Here is a 21,724-nt window from a genome sequence, read left to right as displayed (position 1 = left end):
ATTATGTCCATCGGTTCTCCACTATCAATTTGTTTGTTCATGGTCTCAAAAAATTGAAGTAAATTCGTCAAACATGTCTTTTGTTTTTGAACAGGACTCTAACATGATTTTGAAACTATACTTCAAGAGTTCTCAGAAATTATTTGGGGGTCAGAAAATATGGTTATACCCCAATGTTTCTAAAACTAGTCAGGAACGAAGAAAGGATTTTCTTTCCTTACGTCAAGAGACAATTAAGTTAGGTGCTACATTTCTTCTTGCGTATCCCTGTATGTGCCTGGTTAGGTACTTGGGTGTCAAATATACGTTTTATTCTCCCGAACATCTGAAGCAGTTCCTAGATATTAAGAAAATCGTCAAAGAATGATTGGAAAAGGGGACTTTATTGAATAATTTAGTCGTTGATTCACACTAAGCTTTTTCCTCAATTGATTTGTATTTAATTTCTCCTTGTAATATACGTTGCCTATCCCTACTGTTATTGTGGTCTAAGAAAGGGGATTAAGATTTGGTTATATTATAAGAAATTTTCTTTTTTGAATAATTTTCCTTCTCTGTGTTTCATGCAGCAAGATGTATTCTTGTGAATTTTATTTGAAAGTTATAAGTAAACAAATTAAAAAAAGGTGCCCAAACTGACTAGATGACTACTGGAGGAATTAAGGCAAGATTCCCCCTTACTTCCCCAGTGGTCACCGACCCCCTCCCACCACCCAAAGATGTCAAAGAAACAGCTTGTACATTCCAGTTTGTATGAAAGCTTCAGACAGGCACACAGACACATCTGAGCAGAGCAGATGTGCGCTCTAGGGGGTACTGCAGTGAGTGTCACTTTAAAAAGTTCCAAGTACAGATCTCACCATAACCTGCTTGCACACACCCAAAACCTACTTTACCTACATAAAGATGACACATGCAGGCATAAGGGCTATTGTTGTTGTTTACAGGTAGGTACACTAACCCCCTCTTCTACGAAACTGTGCTAGCAGTTTTTAGCGCGGTGAGCTGCACTGAATGGCCCATGCAGCTCCCGACGCTCATAGAGTTCCTATGAGCGTTGGAAGCAGCGCGGGCCATTCAGCGCGGCTCTCTGCGCTACAAACTGCTAGCGCAGTTTAATAGAAGAGGGGGTAAGTTTTGGATGGGATTTGGAGGAATCACTATATAACATTAACAGGTTATGGTGAGGTCTGTACCTGGGACATTTTAAAGTGACATTCATTGCAATACCCCCTAGAGTGCCCCTCTGCTTTGCCCAGATGTCTGTGTGACTAAAACGGTTAGGGCTTTTCAGCTTGGAAAAGAGACGGCTGAGGGGAGATACGATTGAAATCTACAAAATCCTGAGTGGAGTAGAACGGGTACAAGTGGATCGATTTTTCACTCCATCAAAAATTATAAAGCCTAGGGGACACTCGATGAAGTTACAGGGAAGTAATTTTAAAACCTAAAGGAGGAAATTTTTTTTCACTCAGAGAATAGTTAAGCTCTGGAACGCGTTGCCAGAGGATGTGGTAAGAGTGGATAGAGTAGCTGGTTTTAAAAAAGGTTTGGACAAGTTCCTGGAGGTAAAGTCCATAGTCTGTTATTGAGAAAGACATGGGGGAAGCCACTGTTTGCCCTGGATTGGCAGCATGGAATATTGCTACTCCTTGGGTTTTGGCCAGGTATTAGTGACCTGAATTGGCCACTGTGAGAATGGGCTACTGGGCTTGATGGTCTGACCCAGTGGGCTATTCTTATGTTGTCATGATGGCTGGTTCCATGTCCCCAATGGCTTATTCTTGTATGTTTTTTATTTGGACATTTTCATATTTGAAAATGGCCGAAAAAGATAAGATGCACTAAGGGCCAAAACGTCTAGATAGTTCATTTTTAGAAAAAAAAAGTTTAAGACATCTTGTGGTTTTGAAAATTGATTTTTGGATGTCTTTTCCAAAACATCCAAACTCAGACTTAGAGATCCTATCAAAAATGCCCCTCCACATATTCAAATATCTCTCCAAATCTGCACATTTTCAGTTGCAGAATATAACAATATACATTAATATCTGAAAATACAGATGATTTATTTAAAAAAAGGAAAGTAGAAGAAATATTACAAAATAAAAAAAAACCCTTCAAAAATATCAGTTATATTTGAATTACAATACATTAATTAACAACTTCAGATGATGTTTGGAAGAAATTATACATTTTCTTTGTGGAAATTGTTCAGTGATTGTTAAAAGGGATAGAATCCAGGCCTCCTCCTCCTGCAAGAACAAAAGGAACATTAGAATTAGGGCAAAAAATAAAAAGACTTCAGCTGTTTGAAATACATCAAAAGAATGGAATGGCAGCAATTGTGCATGAATAGAGTAGCTTAAAGTACTGCTCCTAGTTACTGGGGATTATATTTAGCAAAGTACTCTTGTGGAGGGCAGTTCTATAATGGTGCCTATGCTATATACTGGAAAAAAGAACCTACTTTTCTTTATACAGAATACTAGTGTAACATAAAAAATATGTCTATAAATTAGGTGTTCACAGTTTTGCTGACTACAGAGCTGGTGTAAGTATTTGTGCCTAAATGCACAGCTTATAGCATTCAGTCCCATCCATGCTCTGCCCATATTTGATAGATAAGTGTACATATGTAACATAGGATGTATTCCAGCACAGACAACAGGGGAACCCCACTATTTACCCTTCTCCAATCAGAATATTGACCATTTAAACCTACTCTCTATTTTCTGTCTTTAAACCAGTTCTTAATCCATAATAGAACACTACCTCCTATTCCATGACTTTCTAATTTCTTCAGAAGTCTTTCATGAGGTACTTTGCCAAATTGAAAATCCAGATACACAATACACAGATCCCCCTCCCCCCCCAATTTTCTTAGTGCCTTAGGTTTTTTTTTTACCTGCTCTTAGGGTTATTTGGGGTGCTGATTCAGAAAATTGCATTGGAGAGACTACATCAGCTCTAATTTCTAAGATATGGTTGAATTTATTATTTTTTTACCGCTATTTATAAGATCTCTTTTGCAGAATCAAGATGTCATTGGATTGATCTGTACTAGTCTGGATTGATCTGTACTAGTTTTGCAATGGGTGTATTGATGTTCTGCTGCTCACTGCAGTATGTAAGATGCTGCCTTTTCCTACGTACACTCTTGTGCGACATGTGAATTGTTACTAACAATCATGGTTTTCATATAGAGGGTTAAAAAATGATGGGCCCTAGGTCTCACATATGCTAGGTAAGCCACTGCAAATAGGCATACAATAAAAGCTTGTTTTAACTCGTGATATATATTTTACTACATAAGTAATAAATAAGTAATTAGCTTTCCTTACCTAGAACAGTCTGGTCCTGTCCAAGTTGAGGGACAATGACATCGATTTGGTCGTATACATTTTCCTCCATTTAAGCAGGGAGACTGGCAAACCGCTGCAAGAAAGACACAGATCACTTAGGTGCCAGTTTTCAAACTGAACATCTGTAAAGGATGCAACATGTTTTATCTATATTCTTTACACTAATTTTCAAAGTGAAAGTATACATACTCATAAGGTTTCAGTTTAGAAACTGCCAGAGGGACAAAGTATCCATAGACATGCCTTTTCTGTGTGTGTTTTTGCATGACAATGCTTATAAGTTAAAAAATGTAAACCTCATACACTGTCTCCTCCTCCCAACCTAAGCGTACATTCCAATATGTGCTTCTAATATAGCTGGTAGTACTCAAGTAGTGGAACTCTGCATGCATGTTCAGGGATGAAGTCATCAAGGTGCAGTAAAAGGTAGGGTTTTATTTCACCTTGATTTAGCCCAGTAATCACCAATCTGTGGTATCTCAGTACCACAGGTTGCTGATTCCTGGGGTAAATGAGCAACCTGCTCAAAGTGTAGGCTGCAGTGTGCCTCTCTCCAACACAAAGATCCTGTTGGAAGGGGGGCCCCCTTCAATCAAACATCCCCCCAATAGTGCCTTCTAAGCAGACACCATCACCAGGAAATCTCACTCCCCCCATTCAAAAGTATCCCCCTGAGGTCCCCCACTTATATGAAGGCACCCTCTACATGTACCTTTTAAAATCCCTGGGTTCTGGTGGAGGGCAAGAAAGATCCCTAGTCACTCCTGTCTTCATGGGCGCTGGGATCTAAAATGGTGCTGGGAATCCCTAGTGGTAGTTTTATGGTACTACTGCTAGGGATCATGTTAACATATATAGGCTTCTCTTGCCTATTGCTAGGGGTTGCCAGTGCAGTCTTGTATCTGGTTACCTGCTCCTGCTTGCTCACTAGACCCCAGGGTTTTCAAATGATATGGTGGTGCCTCATGGGGGTAAGGCTTCTGTTGGGGTGAAGTCTCACATTTGGGAAGAGGCCCTTTGAGTGAGGGTATCTGCTTGTGGATCACTATGGGGGGAGTGCAACAGGCTTTTGTGATCGGGGTGTGTGTGTTCGCATAGAAGCCTCCTCTTTGCAGAAAGCAAAAGACTAGGACAAACACAATAAGAATAATAAAAATGACTAGACAATAAAGGTAGAAAAAGGAATTTTATTTTCTATTTATTGATTAGAATATATCAGTTTTTGGAATGTGCTTTTGCTAGAACTGGTTTTAGGCATGGTTGCAGCCCATGAGAAAAGCTCTCTCATTGGCCTTCAATCTCCAGCACAGCGGCAGTAAATCTCCAGCTTTAGAATGGGCCACCCTTGGTATCTCTACTTTAACATGTGTTCGAGGGCACTAACACAATCGAGAGGGCTTTAAACTGAGGAGAGGGGGAAAGCCGACAGCTGATCTGATGTTGACGCTTCGGACAACAGTATCCAGAACAGATGCTGAACGGGCTGACTGCAGGGAGGAAACAGAGGGACCGGAAGATCTCCAAATCAGACAGCGAGGGAAACATCAGGTAAAGGGAGCTTGCTGGGAGAAGACTAAGGGGCATGGGGACACAGGGGGACTGGGTGGCATAAGGGCGAAAGCCGAGGGTAATATAGAGGTACCACAAGGCGAGGGGGATCAAACAGAGGCGCAAGGGATGATAGCCCAGGAGGGGGCCGGTAGGGCTAGAAATCCCAGAGGAAAAGCGGGGATGTGGGGTGGCAGGAATGTGGGGAAGCTGAAAGCTAAGAGGGTAAAGGCTGAGGGCAAAGCAGAAACACAGAGAGCGGGAAAACTGCCAGAAATCCAAGGGCAAGTGGCCCAGGTAAATGCAGAGGTGGAAGAAAAACGACGGGACCTGCGGTGCTTATACGCAAATGCAAGAAGCCTCACGGCCAAGATGGGTGAACTAGAAGTCGTGGCCAAGGGGGAGGACCTGAATATAATTGGAATTGTAGAAACCTGGTGGACAGAGGAAAATCAATGGGATGTAGCGCTGCCGGGGTACAAGCTCCATAGGAGGGACAGGACCCATAAAAAGGGGGGGGGGAGGCATAGCACTATATATAAAGGACTCTATCCACTCGGTCGGGATGGATATGGCAACGAAGGCAGAGGGGCTGGAATCGCTGTGGGTCAAATTACCGGGAAACAAGGGTGTGGGCATAAAACTGGGGCTGTACTATCGACCACCTGGTATGCCAGAGGGAGTCGGACACGACTTGGAAGCAGAATTGAGACAGGAGTGCAGGACTGGAAGTGTAACAGTGATGGGGGACTTCAACTACCCAGGGATTGACTGGAGTACGGGTCACTCCAACTGCACTAGGGAGACAGGATTTGTAGAAGCTGTGAAGGACTGCTTCATGGAGCAACTAGTCAAAGAACCGACGCGAGGGGGTACTACTCTTGACCTCATCCTAAACGGATTAGGGGGGCCTGCAAGAGGGGTAGAAGTGGGAGGACCACTAGGCAACAGTGACCACAACACGATCAAATTCACATTAGAAAGAGGGACACCCATAGTTAGGAGGACCGCAACAACTGCGCTGAACTTCAAGAAAGGGAACTATGTTGCTATGAGGGAAATGGTGGGGAGGAAGCTCAGAAAAATCTTTAGGATGGAGACTGTGGGAAGCGCCTGGACCCTATTCAGGGACACCCTGCAGGAAGCACAGAGAATGTACGTCCCCAATTTCAGGAAAGGCTGCAAGAACAAGCGATCAAAGGACCCGGTTTGGATGTCAATAGAAGTAAAGAGGGCGATAAAGGACAAAAAAGTATCTTTCCGGAGATGGAAAAAGGACCCAACAGAGGAAAATCACCAGGCGCACAGGAAATGCCAAAAGGAATGCCACCGGGAGGTTAGAAAAGCAAAGGGGAAGTACGAAGAGGGGCTGGCTAGGGAGGCGAAAAACTTCAAGGCATTCTTCAGTTACGTTAAGGGGAAGCGACCAGCGAGAGAGGAGGTGGGGCCGTTGGACGATGGGGACAGGAAGGGAGTGATTAAGGAGGAAAAAGAGGTAGCTGAGAGGTTGAACACGTTCTTCTCGTCGGTTTTCACGAGCGAAGACACATCTAATATACCAGACTCAGAGGAGCTCATGAGTGGGGAACAGGCTGAAAAATTAGAGCACATAGAGGTAAGTAGGGAGGATGTCCTCAAACAGATAGACAGGTTAAAATGCGGCAAATCACCAGGCCCGGACGGGATCCACCCAAGGGTTCTGAAGGAACTAAGACAGGAAATTGCGGGCACAATCCAACATGTTTGCAACCTATCCTTGAAAACTGGTGAGGTACCAGAGGACTGGAAATTGGCAAATGTCACACCCATCTTCAAGAAGGGATCGAGGGGTGACCCCGGGAACTATAGGCCGGTGAGCCTGACTTCAATTATAGGGAAGATGGTGGAAGCTATGATCAAGGACGACATTTGCGAGCACATCGAGAGGAATGGCCTACTGAGAACAAGCCAGCACGGATTCTGTAAGGGAAGGTCGTGCCTAATGAACCTTATGTACTTCTTTGAGGGAATAAGCAGTCGGGTGGACAATGGGGAGCCCATAGACATCATTTACCTCGACTTTCAAAAGGCTTTCGACAAGGTGCCACATGAAAGGCTACTTAAGAAGCTGTGGAACCACGGGGTGGGAGGGGATGTGCACAGATGGATCAAGCACTGGTTGTCGGGTAGACTGCAGAGGGTTGGAGTAAAGGGTCAATATTCTGACTGGCGGGGAGTCACGAGCGGTGTGCCACAGGGATCGGTGCTGGGGCCTTTACTCTTTAACATATTCATCAATGACCTGGAAAAGGAGGCAAAATGTGAGGTTATAAAATTCGCAGACGATACCAAACTGTGCGGCAGAGTTAGGACCAGGGAGGAGTGTGAGGACATGCAAAGGGACCTGGACAAGCTGGAAGACTGGGCAAACAAATGGCAAATGCGCTTCAACGTGGACAAATGCAAGGTCATGCATATAGGGAAAAAGAACCCGTTGTTCAGCTACAAATTGGGGGGGGTATTATTGGGAGACAGCAGACTCGAGAGAGACTTGGGTGTGCTGGTGGATGCATCACTGAAGCCATCTGCACAGTGTGCAGCAGCCTCGAAAAAAAGCCAACAGGATGCTGGGAATCATAAAGAAGGGCATAGCAACCAGAACACGGGAAGTTGATAGGCGGTATATAAAATCCTAATAATAAATAAAAAAAAATAAATAAATAAAAGTCATCATGCCATTGTATCGAGCGATGGTGCGTCCACATCTAGAATACTGCGTTCAGTATTGGTCGCTGCACCTCAAGAAGGACATGGCGGTACTTGAGAGAGTCCAAAGGAGAGCAACGAAAATGGTAAGAGGGCTGGAACACTGCTCATACGCCGAGAGGCTGGATAGGCTGGGGCTCTTCTCTCTGGAGAAAAGGAGGCTCAGGGGAGATATGATAGAGACCTTCAAGATCATGAGGGGCATAGAGAGGGTGGATAGGGACAGATTCTTCAGACTGAAGGGGACAGCAAATACGAGGGGGCATTCTGAGAAACTGAAGGGAGACAGGTTCAAAACAAATGCAAGGAAGTTTTTTTTCACCCAAAGGGTCGTGGACACTTGGAATGCGCTACCGGAGGAAGTGATCAGGCAGAGTACGGTACAAGGATTCAAACAGGGATTGGATGGATTCCTGAGGGATAAAGGGATCGTGGGATACTGAGGGAGGAGCTGGGATGTAACACAAGTATAGGAAGTTAACCAGGTAATGAGTATAAACCAACCAGGTCGTGCATGTGCAAGACCGGAGGGCTAGGACTTCGATAGGAAGGCAGGACTTAAATGGGAAACCAAGGTGGCAAGGGAGCCCCTTCTGATGATTCAGACAGGTCTTGACCTGTTTGGGCCGCCGCGGGAGCGGACTGCTGGGCAGGATGGACCTGTGGTCTGACCCGGCAGAGGCACTGCTTATGTTCTTATGTTCTAAGTTACTGTGGTAACTAAGGCAGCATGGGGTACATACTGTACTACAGCAGACCCTCAATATTCGCGGGGGATAGGGGCAGAGCCGGCCCGCGAATATTGAAATATCACGGATTACTTTCAGGGTTGGCTCTGAACAGCCCCGCCTCCCTCCTGCATCCCAGACCTTCCCCACACCTTACCTGGTGGTCTAGTGGTGATGCAGGGCAGGATCGATTGTCTTACGCTCCTGCCCCATGCAGAACCATCATCAAAATGGTTGCCGTGAGTTCCCGCTGTAGTCTCGCGACTACAACGGGAACTCAGGGCAGCCATTGTGATGATGGCTCTGCACAGGACAGGAGCATAGGATGATCGATCCTGCCCTGCGTTGCCGCTGGACCACCAGGTAAGGTCTGGGGAAGGTCCGGGATGCAATGTTTTTTTTTGTTTTTTGTTTTTAACCCACGAATAACCAAATCCACGGGTACTATGAGATGCAAAACATAAGTAGGAGGGAACAAGGTGCTGCACTGGGAGTAGGGGAAGCATGATAGAGGGCCCAAACCCCATTAAAGGTCAGGAAAGGGAAAGATGGGATGAGAGAGTAGGTGGGGCCAGGAACAACAGATAAGCACAGCTAAACTAGCCCTACAGGGAGCCAATGCGTGAGTTTGGGCTCATTGAGTGTGTGAGCTGGAAATAAGCTCATATGTGTATGTCACATAGAAACATAGAAATAGACGGCAGATAAGGGCCACGGCCCATCTAGTCTGCCCACCCTAATGACCCTCCCCTACCTTTGCCTAGTGAATAGAGCCCACGTGTCGATCCCATTTGGCCTTAAAATCAGGCACGCTGCTGGCCTCAATCACCTGCAGTGGAAGATTATTCCAGCGATCAACCACCCTTTCAGTGAAAAAGAATTTCCTGGTGTCACCTCGTAGTTTCCTGCCTCTGATTTTCCACGGATGCCCTCTTGTTGCCGTGGGTCCCTTGAAAAAGAAGATATCTTCTTCCGCTACGATGCGGCCCGTGAGATACTTGAACGTCTCGATCATGTCCCCCCTCTCTCTGCGCTCCTCAAGCGAGTATAGCTGCAGTTTGTCTAACCTTTCTTCGTACGGGAGATCTTTGAGTCCCGAGACCATCCGGGTGGCCATTCTCTGAACCGACTCCAATCTCAGCACATCTTTGCGATAATGTGGTCTCCAGAATTGCACACAGTATTCCAGGTGGGGCCTCACCATGGATCTATACAATGGCATAATGACTTCCGGCTTACGGCTGACGAAACCCCTGCGTATGCAACCTAGGATCTGTCTTGCCTTGGATGAGGCCTGCTCTACCTGACTGGCAGCCTTCATGTCCTCACTGACGATCACCCCCAAGTCCCGTTCTGCTACCGTTCTTGTTAGGATCTCACCATTAAGAGTATAAGTCTTGTATGGATTGTGGTTGCCTAGGTGCATGACTTTGCATTTTTTGGCATTGAAGCTGAGTTGCCAGGTCCTAGACCAGCGCTCCAGTAGGAGTAGGTCGTGCATCATGTCGTCGGGCATTGAATCTTCGTCCGTTGTGCATTTTCCCACTACATTACTTAGTTTGGCGTCATCGGCGAATAAGGCTATTTTACCTCGAAGCCCTTCTGCCAAATCATGACAAATGCATTTGGCTTGGCATGTCTGTTAAAGGGCAAATAGTATGACTTAGAACCCTAGTGGAGCTTGATCACTTTTCTCCTCAGCCAGGCTTGTTTTAAAACTGCCTTTTCACTTAGATGCATGACTTCTGAAAACTGTTGGCATGGAATGAAATGCAACAAAGAGCAGGGATAATGGAAGACAAGAATTCTAGTGATGTCCATAAAATCCTTTATTCAAAATTACTCGCAATGACTCGACGTGTTTCAGCATAAACTGCCTGCCTCAATAATCTGTGTGAACTACTACAAAGTGAAAGAGGGAAGTGAACCACCTGTGTATCAGAGTTCAACAATTCTGTTAAAAACTTGCAAAATACTTTGCTGCAAAGCATGAAATAATGGAATGAAACAAAAATATGGCAGTTACTTTTCTAATCGTTGGAAAAACTTTGAGAATTTGCCTGAAGTTTTGAAATTGTAGCGCCAGAGGAGGTACTGGGGACAGGGGAGACTCAGAGAGCCATACCCGACTCCGGGGTGACCCAGGTTGGGGGGGGGCGGCTGGAGAGAAAAGAGAGGCTGCGCTGGGGGGTGGAGAGGTTTAGGGGTGAGACTAGTGGGATGTAGGGCAGGATACTGTGGGTGGGGTGGGACAAGGGCAGGTGTCCTCTTTTTTTAGCCTATGTATAAATGTGTATGTAAAATACAAATAAAAACTCTTTCCTCTCAGGGATTGATTTAGGGTGTCTTTGGCACTTTGTCCGGGTTTTGAAAAGCTTCCACCTCAGGACTGCATCAGGAGAGCATCTGCGCATGTGCTGATGCTTTGCAGTGATGTTAGCTAATTGTATTTAATAAACGCTGCTTTATCCCGGTTTGACGTGTACGGTTTTTTCCCCTCTTTCTTTCTGTTGTATATTTGTTGTGGGGTTTATTTGCTTTGTTGTTTGGATTCGGTTTCAGAGCACATGTGTTTGCAGTAGAGGTGGGGTTACCAGATGTCCAGATTTACCCAGACATGTCTTCTTTTTAGCGAACTATCTTGGTGTCCGGATGAATTTAGAAAACCTGTCACTTTGTCCGGGTTTTGGATGGTCCCAGCTCTGCCAAAGCTCTGGGCTGCATCTGGAGGGCCTCTAAGCATGTGCGGATGCTATGCAATGATGTCACAGGTATTCACGCATGCTCAGAGGCCTTCCAGATGCGGCTCCAAGCTCCAGGAAAAAGAGGAGATGAGGTTGTGTAGGGCTGGGGCAGTATGGGGTGGAGCTAGTGGTAGAACAGAGCGGGGCCATGAGCCCTCTTTTTTCCCCTTAAATTATATGGTAACCCTAAGTAAAGGAAAAAGGGACAGGACAAGGGGAAGCAGTAGAGAGGAAGGTGTGCTCAGATTTCTTCTTACTGGTAGGACCACTTAGTTTATTTGTCTAAAGCTTGCCTCTCATGAAAGCAGCGATCATGATCACTGCGCTGGTACTGAAGCTCTAATGAGTGAGAAATAGGACTCAAACATCCCCCGCCCCGATATTCTGACCACGGGAAATTGCCAGTGACTCCCACGGTCTGCAGAGAACCTGGAAATGCAATGCACGCGCCATATCCAGCAACTGGCATTGATTTTATGCTCTGTTTTTGGCTGGCCAAGACATATCCAGCTATGTCAATATTCAGCGCCTAGCCAACTAGTCTCAACAGCTAAAGATAGACCACCCTTTTAGGTGGCTCTGGCTGGCTGACAAACATAGCCAGCGAGCCTCCAAATATTGGTGTTGACCAACTATTCACACAGCATGACCAGTTACTGGCCAGTCCACTATGCCAGATATTCAGTGGGAGATAGCCATTTGTCACCCATTGAATGCCTATTTAGCAAGCTGAAAGCCATTCCTGGATGGTTAAATAGCGCTGAATATTGGGTCCAAAGAGTTTAAGAGTGAATGAGCTTTCAAATGAGTGTGACATACTCCTAAAGAGTGAGACATGGCATCTCTGGTTTGGCATTGAATCTCTGTTGCTGAAAGGCTGGGGTGGGGGATCTGTTAGGTCTCCTCTGCCTGATGTAGGAAGAAGATCCTGAATGATACCACTGGCTGCTGACTGCCGTGGCCTTCTTGGCAACAGAAAGGATCAAACAATTAGCTTTTGGCTTATAATTATCATAGCCTTACAAATGTTTCAAATAAATAAAAATTGCATATGGAGGAATTATAATATATTGGTCAATATTTAAGTGGGAAGAGGTTGTCTCTGGAGGGTACAAGTCCCTCTCAAGTATGCAATTGCTTCTCTATCACAGTAAGGCTCTGATCGGCCATTTTTACTGTATAATATTCATTCCTATGGTGGCAAACATGCTTTTGTGCTATAACTCTTACTGTTTTGAAAAAATTAAGTTACTGTTCTATCATGTGAAGATAAAAACTCAAGAATATTGCAAATGAACACTTCCAAGCATGGCTTTTGGTTCAGAATGCTGTGAATGGATGTTAATGGGGATGTTTACCCAAGGTGCTGGCAGTCTGCTAGTGTGGCAAAGACAAAACAAAGCAGAGATGGCAAAGAATGGAGGCATGATGACAAGTCGAAAATACAAGATCTTTATTAGCTGACCTGACACGGCTGTGTTTCGGAACAATGCCTGCATCAGGGGTTTACTTTTACTTTGTTCCTCAGAGAAGTTCTGTCAGCACCTTATAGTAGTTAAATATTTGTTTCCTTGTGAGAACTGTATTGGAAACTGATTAGAAAGCTTATCAATAAGCCCTGGTGTGGGAGTGCTGTTATTTGTTCTTGTGCTTGACTTCTTTGAAGGTGTGAATAAACATGTGGATATCTAGATTTTCAGAAAGCTTTTGATAAAGTTCCTCAAGAGAGGCTCCTGAGAAAATTAAAGTGTCATGGGATAGGTGGCAAAGTTCAGTTGTGGATTAGGAATTGATTATTGGAGAGAAAACAGGGGGTAGGGTTAAATGGCAATTTTTTTCAATGGAGGAGAGTAAACAGTGGAGTGCCACAGGGGTCTGTACTGGGACTGGTGCTATTTAACTTATTTATAAATGATCTGGAAATTGGAATGACGAGTGCATTTGCAGATGACACTAAACTGCTCAAAGTTATTAAAACGCATGCGGATTGTGAAAAATTGCAGGCGGACCTCAGAAAACGGGAAGTCCAAATGGCAGATGAAATTTAATGTGGACAAATGCAAAGTGATGCACATTGGGAAGAATACCTGAATCACAGTTACCGGATGCTAGGGTCTACCTTGGGGATTAGCACCCAAGAAAAGGATCTGGGTGTCATCGTAGACAATACGATGAAATCTTCTGCTCAATGTGGGGCGTCGGTCAAAAAAGCAAATAGGATGCTAGGAATTATTAAAAAAGGGATGGTTAACAATACTAAGAATGTTATAATGCCCCTGTATCGCTCCATGGTGCGACCTCATCTGGAGTATTGCATTCAATTCTGGTCTCCTTATCTCAAGAAAGATATAGTGGCACTAGAAAAGGTTCAAAGAAGAGCGACCAAGATGGTAAAGGGGATGGAAAGACTAAAATGGTTAGGGCTTTTGAGGAAAGACTAAAATGGTTAGGGCTCTTCAGCTTGGAAAAGAGACAGCTAAGGGGAGATATGATTGAAATCTACAAAATCCTGAGTGGAGTAGAATGGCTACAAGCGGATTGATTTCTCACTCCATCAGAAATTACAAAGACTAGGGGACACTCGATGAAATTACAGGAAAATATTTTTAAAACCAATTGGAGGAGATTTTGTTTTTACTCGGAGAATAATTAAGCTCTGGAACACGTTGCCAGAGGATGTGGTAAGAGCGAATAGCGTAACTGGTTTTAAGAAAGGTTTGGACAAGTTCCTGGAGGAAAAATCCATAGTCTGTTATTAAGAAAGACATGGGGGAAGCCACTATTTGCCCTGTATCGGTAGCATGGAATATTGCTACACCTTGGGTTTTGACCAAATACTAGTGACCTGGATTGGCCACCGTGAGAATAGGCTACTGAGCTTGATGGACCATTGGTCTGACCCAGAAAGGCTGTTCTTAAGTTCTTATGACCTCTGATATAAACTTTGTGTTGTCTTTGTAGATTTCTGAGGCAGTCTTTTCTTCTCTGTTTTGCTGCAGTGTGTTAGTGTGGCCACAGAGAGTGTAGGAATAGCCTACTGAATAATGTAGCAACCTGGAAGCCTGGTTTGATTCCTACTGCAGCTTATTGTGACTCTAGGCAAGTCACAAAACCTGCATTGCTCCAGGTATAAAATAAGTACCTGTATATAATATGTAAACACAGAAAGGTGGTGTATCAAATCCCATCTCCTTTCCCTTACTGCAGTCCTGCCCAGCAATATCCCTCCCCTCTTCTGGTAATCAGTCCCCCATCTAATCCCCACCTTAAATAACTTTGCTGATCCCCAGTACCCACTTCCTTGATCTTAATCCCATCACAGGATTCCCCCCCCCCCCACAATGTGATCCCTCTCAAGATCAGACCCCTACCCCAGCAAACCCCCCCTACCCAAGACCCCCCCTAGCCACCATATCAAAAACTTTGCCTGATATAGGGGAGGGGAGGGATGTCTGGCAGTCTAGTGGGCCAGAGTTGGAATGGTCTAACAACAGTCCTGCCCTGGAGCTAGGGTTCAAAATGGGGGCTAAGATCCCTAGTGTCAGTCTTGTGGTACCACATAAACAGTTTTGAAATTACATAGCTATTAGGGATGTATGTACATTTAATAGTGTGCATTTGGTTCATCATCATGTGCATTTATTAATGTGTGTTCAGTTCATTAGCTTGTGTTAAATATGTGGAGGGGCATAATCGAAAGGGACGTCTAAGTCCGTTTTCGTCTAAGTCGCAAGCTGTCCAAAGTAAAAAAACAGCCTAGGACACATTTTCAAAAAATACGTCCAAAATGCGGCCAGGTGATGATGATCTGGAGGGTGAATTTTAAAGGTGTGATTAATATTTTTATGGGGGTGGGGGGTCGGTGATTACAGGGGTAGTGTGTGGATGTCTGTTTTATGTTTTTGCAGTGCTTATCTGGTGACTTTAGGTGGGTTTTACATGGTCTAAGTCACAAAGTCCAAGTTCCGTTGATCCTGGACTGTATAACTTTCGATTATACATGCTGTACGACTAAGTCTAAGCTGGCCCACGTCCCGCCCTCGACACTCCTCCTGAAATGCCCCATTTAGCTTTGGTCGTTCAGTGGCACTATAAAGGTCTAGGTCATTTAGAAATACATCCAAAACCCGTTTTTATTATCAGCACTTAGACGTATTTTGGAAATGTTTGAGTGCTGACTTAGGCCGGATTTTGGATGTTTTTCTCTTTCAATTATGAGCCCCTTAGAAAATGTAATGCAGGTTAACCTAAAAGTTATCAGTTTGCACATTATAATGTTCTAATATGTGTTAAATTTTAATAAAAGTCCAAAAATCTGGAAAAGAAGCTTACCAAACAAAAAACAGGCCTAGATTCTCTAAAAGTTGTGGTAAAAACCGACGGGCCGCTGTCACAGCCGTTATACAGTATAATCTCGTTATAACGGACTTCAAGGGACCTGGAAAAACGGTCCGTTATATCCAGAGTGCATTTTTAAAAAACTTTATTTAGGTCGAAACAACGTTCAATCAATGAACAACAGTCACTGCACAACCATATCAGCAACACAAAGAACAAAACTCAGCAAAACATTGGTATGGCACGAAATGATTGCAAAACCAGATCATTGAAAGATATTCTAAAGCATTATGTCGTACTGTACTGGAAAGAAAAATACTCATTTTCTTCTGGGCTGTATTATGATACTATATCACCGGCATGCCATTCGCCTTGTAGACGGAACCTGCATGTCCGTTATAGCTGAAGAAAATACAGCTAAAAGTGGCTCTGGGGACCAAATTGGTTGTTCGTTATATCCGAAAGTCTGTTATATGCGAGTCAGCTATATGCGATGATTTTCTGTATGTTTATAATGGCGCACAGCTGGGACCAGCGGACCTCATTCGCTATAGGCGAGGTTCCGTTATAAGCGAGTCCGTTATAATGAGATTATACTGTAGTAGTGATTTTAATAAAGCCAGTCATACTCCAAAAAACGCTCATACAAATGAGGTTGGCGGAGAGTAGCGAAGACTCACAAAATTTGCATGTGCCCATCGCTGGGCCAGCTGGCCGGAGGGAGTAGGCATCCCTCCAGCCAGCAATCTGAAAGTAAGGTAAGGGGGAGAGGGCGGGGGTCATCAGAGGCATGGGGGGGAGGAGGAGGGTTGTGTGGCGGTGGGAGAGCGTGGACATCTCTCCCTCTGCCGAGGGGGGTTGGGGTGTCGGATGGCGGCAAGAGAGATTGGGCATCTCTCCCGCTACTGGCGGCGTGTGTCGGTTGGCAGCGGGAGAGACTGGGCATCTCTCCCGCTATCGTGTGTTGGTTGGAGGTGGGAGAGATTAGGCATTTCTCCCGCTGCTGGTGGGTGTTTCTTAGCGGTGGGAGAGATTAGGAATCTCTCCTGCTGCTGAGGTAGTGCTGGAGGTGTGTTTCTTGGTGGTGGGAAAAATTGGGCATCTCTCCCGCTGCTGAGAGGGGCTATAATACATGCACTCAAGAAGTGTGCTTTTACTATTCCTACTAAAAAAAAAAAAAAGACAATTTATGATTCTTCCTGTAATTTTTTATTTTTTTCATTAGCCACAGTCAAAACACATGCCATAAGATGCACTTTTAACAGTGCTGTCGCTGTACCTGCACCCCCGGACCAGTTACTAATTTTTGTCACCAAAAGTTGACACCGCTCTTGGAGAATGACTTGGTGATTTTTAAGAATCCACCATTGTGCTCATTTCAATATTCAAGAGCCCATTTGCATGGCCATGTTGGAGACTGCTTGAAAGCTCATTAAATGTAATGTAATGTAATTTTATTTCTTATATACCGCTAATCCGTTAGGTTCGAAGCGGTTTACAGAAAATATACATTAAGGATACAATAAAAATAAGATAAGTAAAGATAGGTACTTAGAAAATCCCTTACTGTCCCGAAGGCTCACAATCTAACTAAAGTACCTGAGGAACAATTAATGAAAAATAAAATTATAATATGTAAAGACAGAGATAAAGATTGAGACAAGATATAAAATTCCAACAAGTAATTCAATAAGCAAATTAATAAGAATTGAGAAGAAAAAATAAGAAAAAAATAAAAATAATAAAATACCAATTAAAATAAAAAATAAAAAATAATGAATAATATATAAAATAAAATAAAGACCAGTCAAACAATATGATCTGATGAAGATGATCATAAGAATATATGCCAGTCTAGACAGATGGATCAGAGTCAGAGAAAAACCAAATTGCAGGATAGTCAAATTGGATCCGAGTCTGGGCAATGTCAAAATATAGGCTTGATTTTGGGCTGGAGGAAAGGCAATGACAAATGCAGGCGAGATTGTAAGGATCAGGTGACCGCAGAAACATCAGGGCAGCCGCCATTAGTCTCTGGACTCAAGGGTCTCTCATACGAGGAAAGACTGGGCAAATTGCAGCTCTACTCTCTAGAGGAGCGCAGGGAAAGGGGTGACATGATTGAGACTTTTAAGTACGTCACAGGTCGTGTCGAGGTGGAAAAGGATATATTCCTTCCCAAGGGACCCTCAGTCACAAGGGGGCACCCGCTCAAACTCAGAGAAGGGAAATTTAGTGGTGACATCAGGAAGTATTTCTTCACAGAAAGAGTGGTAGATCACTGGAACAAACTTCTGGTGCAGGTAATCAAGGCCACAAGCGTGCTCGACTTTAAGAATAAATGGGACATCCACGTGGGATCCCTACGTGGGTCGAGCAGCACTCAGACTTAATGGGGTGGGTCAGTAGAGTGGGCAGACTTGATGGGCTGTAGCCCTTTTCTGCCGTCACCTTTCTATGTTTCTATGTTTATTATTAACTCGATGTATCGCTGCCTTAACGACCAACTGCCATCATCCTGCGATCCAACGGCTGTCACCCAGGATCCCAGGATTCTTGCTGGGCCTTGAGCATCTGTGCATGCTCAAGGCCTGTGAGTTCACGTTCTCTCCGAGATCTCGAAGAGAACGTGAAGTTGCAGGCCCAGCAAGAAGAGCACCGGCACCGGACATGCCGGTGCCGGTGCCCAGATGACAGTAAGCAGTGGCGGGGGGTGCCCAATCGCAGCGGGGGGTGTGCCCAATTGCGGTGGGGGGTGCCAGATCGCAGGGGGGGTTTGGGGGGAAGCAATGCCGGTTCTCGTGGGGGGGGGGATAGAGCAGCGCCGCTGGCCTCGGGGGGTGGGAACGTATCAAAGCGAGTTTCCATTATTTCTTATGGGGAAACTCGCTTTGATAAACGAGCATTTTGGATTACGAGCATGCTCCTGGAACGGATTATGCTCGTAATCCATTTATATTTATAATCCGTGTATCTATTTATTTGAGTAAACAGTTTCCCTTCCCATGTTCTGTGAGAAGGCCTGTAATCTCAAGATTTTTGTTATAATCCTTTGATAGTCCAAAATAAACACACATTCTTCATAGATCTCCTATATAACGATAAAGTTTTTCCCAATTTAGTGGTTATACAAAACTACTCTTGCCGTAGGACTGATGTACAAGTTATACCTTATGCTCACATAAGATAAATTAGACACAGCTTTACCAGTATGGCAACGTGAACCAGTCCAACCTGCTGGGCATGAACATTTATAAGGTCCTATGCAACGACCCCCATTCAAACAAGGCAGGATGCAAATAGCTAAAAAAAAATAAAAGCATTTAATTTTAATAGTATTTTATAATTTCTTATAGATTTAATGACTTAGAAGGAAGTTATCAGTCTGGGTTACCATTAAGATCTGTTATTGTTATCCCGCGTTATTAGTAACTAGGTATCATTGCATAAAATGGGACCTGTGCTAAAATAGCACATGTTAGTGGAAAATAACATGTCTTATTGGTAATCTATCCTGACAAATATGCCCATTATTTCATAAATTCTATAAAAATGCTATAATTAATACAATGGGATTAAAGAGTACGGTACATCTGTGAAAACAGACATTTTATTCTACTCCTTGTTCATAAAAAGTACTGTATGAAATACAATATACCAGTGGTAGAACATTTCATTATTAAATGCATATATACATTTGCAACATCACATGCAGTTTAAAATTGCACCCCCATTTCTGTTTAATATATGGGGTTATTTTAGAAAGGGTATTTTTTCATGATAAACTTGTTTTCCATGCAGGAAAGACTGAAACTGTGTGGTAGCATGTGTGTGTACACAGTGACAAAATGGCATATACTTATATGTAGGCATTCTTAGGGATGCAGCTTGGGTGCAGCAGGTCAGAGTTTTAATGTATACCAATACTGCATAAAATATATAAGTACACGCACACACTTATACCAACCTCACAGCAGGTGTAAATGTGTGCTTTTGCATTTGCATGCCAATGTTGCTGGATCTGGGAGCCTACTTTGTTTTTTCTTTATAAAATAGGCTTACAGAGGGCAGTTGCCTAACCATATATTCTATAAAGCAACACAAATGTCTATTTCCTTTAAATAATATTAGCTTAACCGAAATACGAGAGAGCTCATGTAAATGCTTGCTCCTAAATGTCATTGATACAGATGTAACTTAGCTTGAGCCCTGTCCATGCTCTACCTATGTGTACACCTCCATTGCAAATATGCATTATAGAAGTTAAGTGTGTATTTGCAGAGCAGTGCTTAGGTGGAATTTTGGAATTTATGTATGTATGTGCCCACCTATGTGTGTAAAAAGAGATTATGTACTTATCCTGGTAAGCTCTTTACCAGTAGATAGGGGGAAACATTCTAGACAAGTGGGTAGTATTCCAACGGCTGCGTGCCAGATGCAGAAGGAATCCAATCTGGATTTTCTATGCTCTCTAGCTCCACCTACACTTAGTACCCAAGCTCTGAGAGCCACCTTACAAACGTGAAGACCATAAACTAGTTTTCTGCTCAAGAATAAACTTGAAAACAACTGGAAACATGTAACAAATGCATCAAACGAGCTCAGAAGTGACCCCTTCATAAAACAGTGACATATATACAGAGTCTTCCAAGCCCAAGGGCTGCCTAACATCCAAGACGCAACCTAGAGAAGTATAAACGGACAATATGCAGGCGCAGGAAGGACAGGTCGGGAGTCTATAATATCTCCCTTTTCTACTGGAAAAGAACTTACCAGGGTAAGTACATAATCTCTTTTTTCAGTGCAATAGGGGAGACATTCTAGACCAGGGGTCCCCTAAGTCCCTCCTTGAGGGCCGAATCCAATCAGGTTTTCAGGATTTCCCCAATGAATATGCATTGAAAGCAGTGCATGCACATAGATCTCATGCATATTCATTGGGGATATCCTGAAAACCCGATTGGATTTGGCCCTCAAGGAGGGACTTTGGGGACCCCTGTTCTAGACATACCAAAGCAGTTCCTAAATGCCAGGGCGGGATAACTGCTGTAACAAACCCACTGCTACCAGAGGTTTTGTTCCAGTGGGGGGATAGGAAATATAGACAGCCCCAGTACCGTAGAGCTGACCAGATCAGTGTTATAGAGTATGAGTGCGATGACTATTGCTGGATGAGCCAGCATAATGCTGGGGAAGAAGGATAGCATAGTTTGTCTCCCTGTAGAAGGAGATTTAATTCTGAAAGGAGTTTAAAGCATAATTCCCTCCCTGCTTTGTTAGGAAAGGGTCAGGAAAAGCTCCCTATTGCTAAGCTGAGACAATCAGCCAGAGAGCTAGCACCCTTCCCTCATGCCCAGCTGAGGGGGGCGGGGTTTGGAGCATACTAAAAGCCAGCCTGCTGCTGAGAGAGGGAGGAAGGTGGAAGAGAGAAGGCATCTCTCTTCAGAGCTGTAGGATGACTGTAAGATGAAGGTAGACACTTTTTAACCTGACCAGATCGAGTATATGGACTTCCAGAAAGCAGGATTTAGCCCCAGTGGGGGTGAAGCAGTAATGGACATCAACTGGTGCAAATGTGAGTCTGTGAGTTGCTGTGATTCATTATTGTGGCTAGAACTGTGTTTGGAGCCACAAACCTGGGTGACCTAAACCCTGGAAAGGACTGGTTTTGCTTTTTTTGTTTTTCTTCTTTGAAGTTTTGTTCTAAAGAAAGTTTGGACATTCTTTTGAGAGACTAAAAAAAAAATGGCTGTGTTGGCTGCGTTGCCGTTGATGCCAGTGGTTGGATGCATTGGTTTCCGGAGGGTGTGATAGGACAGAGTATGGTTTTGGGGTTCAAGAAGGGATTAGATAATTTACTGAAGGAAAAGGGGATAGAAGGATATAGATAGAGGATTACTCTACAGGTCCTAGACCTGATGGGCTGCCGTGTGAGCGGACTGCTGGGCGTGATGAACCTCTGGTCTGACCCAGCAGAGGCACTGGTTATGTTCTTATGACTCTGAGCTGTGCAGAGTTTGTGAACTTATTTACTTTTCACCAGTGAGAGACATTTGCTTGCTGGAGTTCAAGCAGGCTGCAGTATCTTATTAAAAACATTTGCAAGCAGCTGTAACTAGGAGCTACTCTGCAATGGCAAACTGTCTGACTGCTGTATATGAATACATACCTTTTGGTGCTATATTTCTTTTGGAGAGTTTCTTTGAACTATTTTTGATGAGCAGGAAAATAACTGAACTGGATGTTAACATATAGA

At 44.0% G+C, this 21,724-nt stretch overlaps 1 protein-coding gene across 2 annotated transcripts in view; it reads right to left on the bottom strand.

Moving 5' to 3' along the window:
* Positions 1 to 2,048: 2,048 nt before the first annotated feature.
* The window catches only part of SVEP1 (sushi, von Willebrand factor type A, EGF and pentraxin domain containing 1), a 430,677-nt gene continuing 411,001 nt past the window's right edge, over positions 2,049 to 21,724 (bottom strand). For both annotated transcript variants that reach the window (XM_033926500.1, XM_033926511.1), the window contains exons 47-49: positions 18,676 to 18,771; positions 3,345 to 3,438; positions 2,049 to 2,255 (exon numbers count right to left, since the gene is read on the bottom strand). In XM_033926500.1, coding sequence (XP_033782391.1) covers positions 2,225 to 2,255; positions 3,345 to 3,438; positions 18,676 to 18,771 — 221 coding nt within the window. In that variant the 3' untranslated portion in view covers positions 2,049 to 2,224. The remainder of the gene's footprint in view (positions 2,256 to 3,344; positions 3,439 to 18,675; positions 18,772 to 21,724) is intronic.

This window comes from Geotrypetes seraphini, chromosome 1 (genome assembly GCF_902459505.1).
Source record: "Geotrypetes seraphini chromosome 1, aGeoSer1.1, whole genome shotgun sequence".
Lineage (NCBI taxonomy): Eukaryota > Metazoa > Chordata > Amphibia > Gymnophiona > Dermophiidae > Geotrypetes > Geotrypetes seraphini.
The sequence above is the reverse complement of the archived record's forward strand: the minus strand, read 5'-3'. Positions and strand labels throughout refer to the sequence as shown.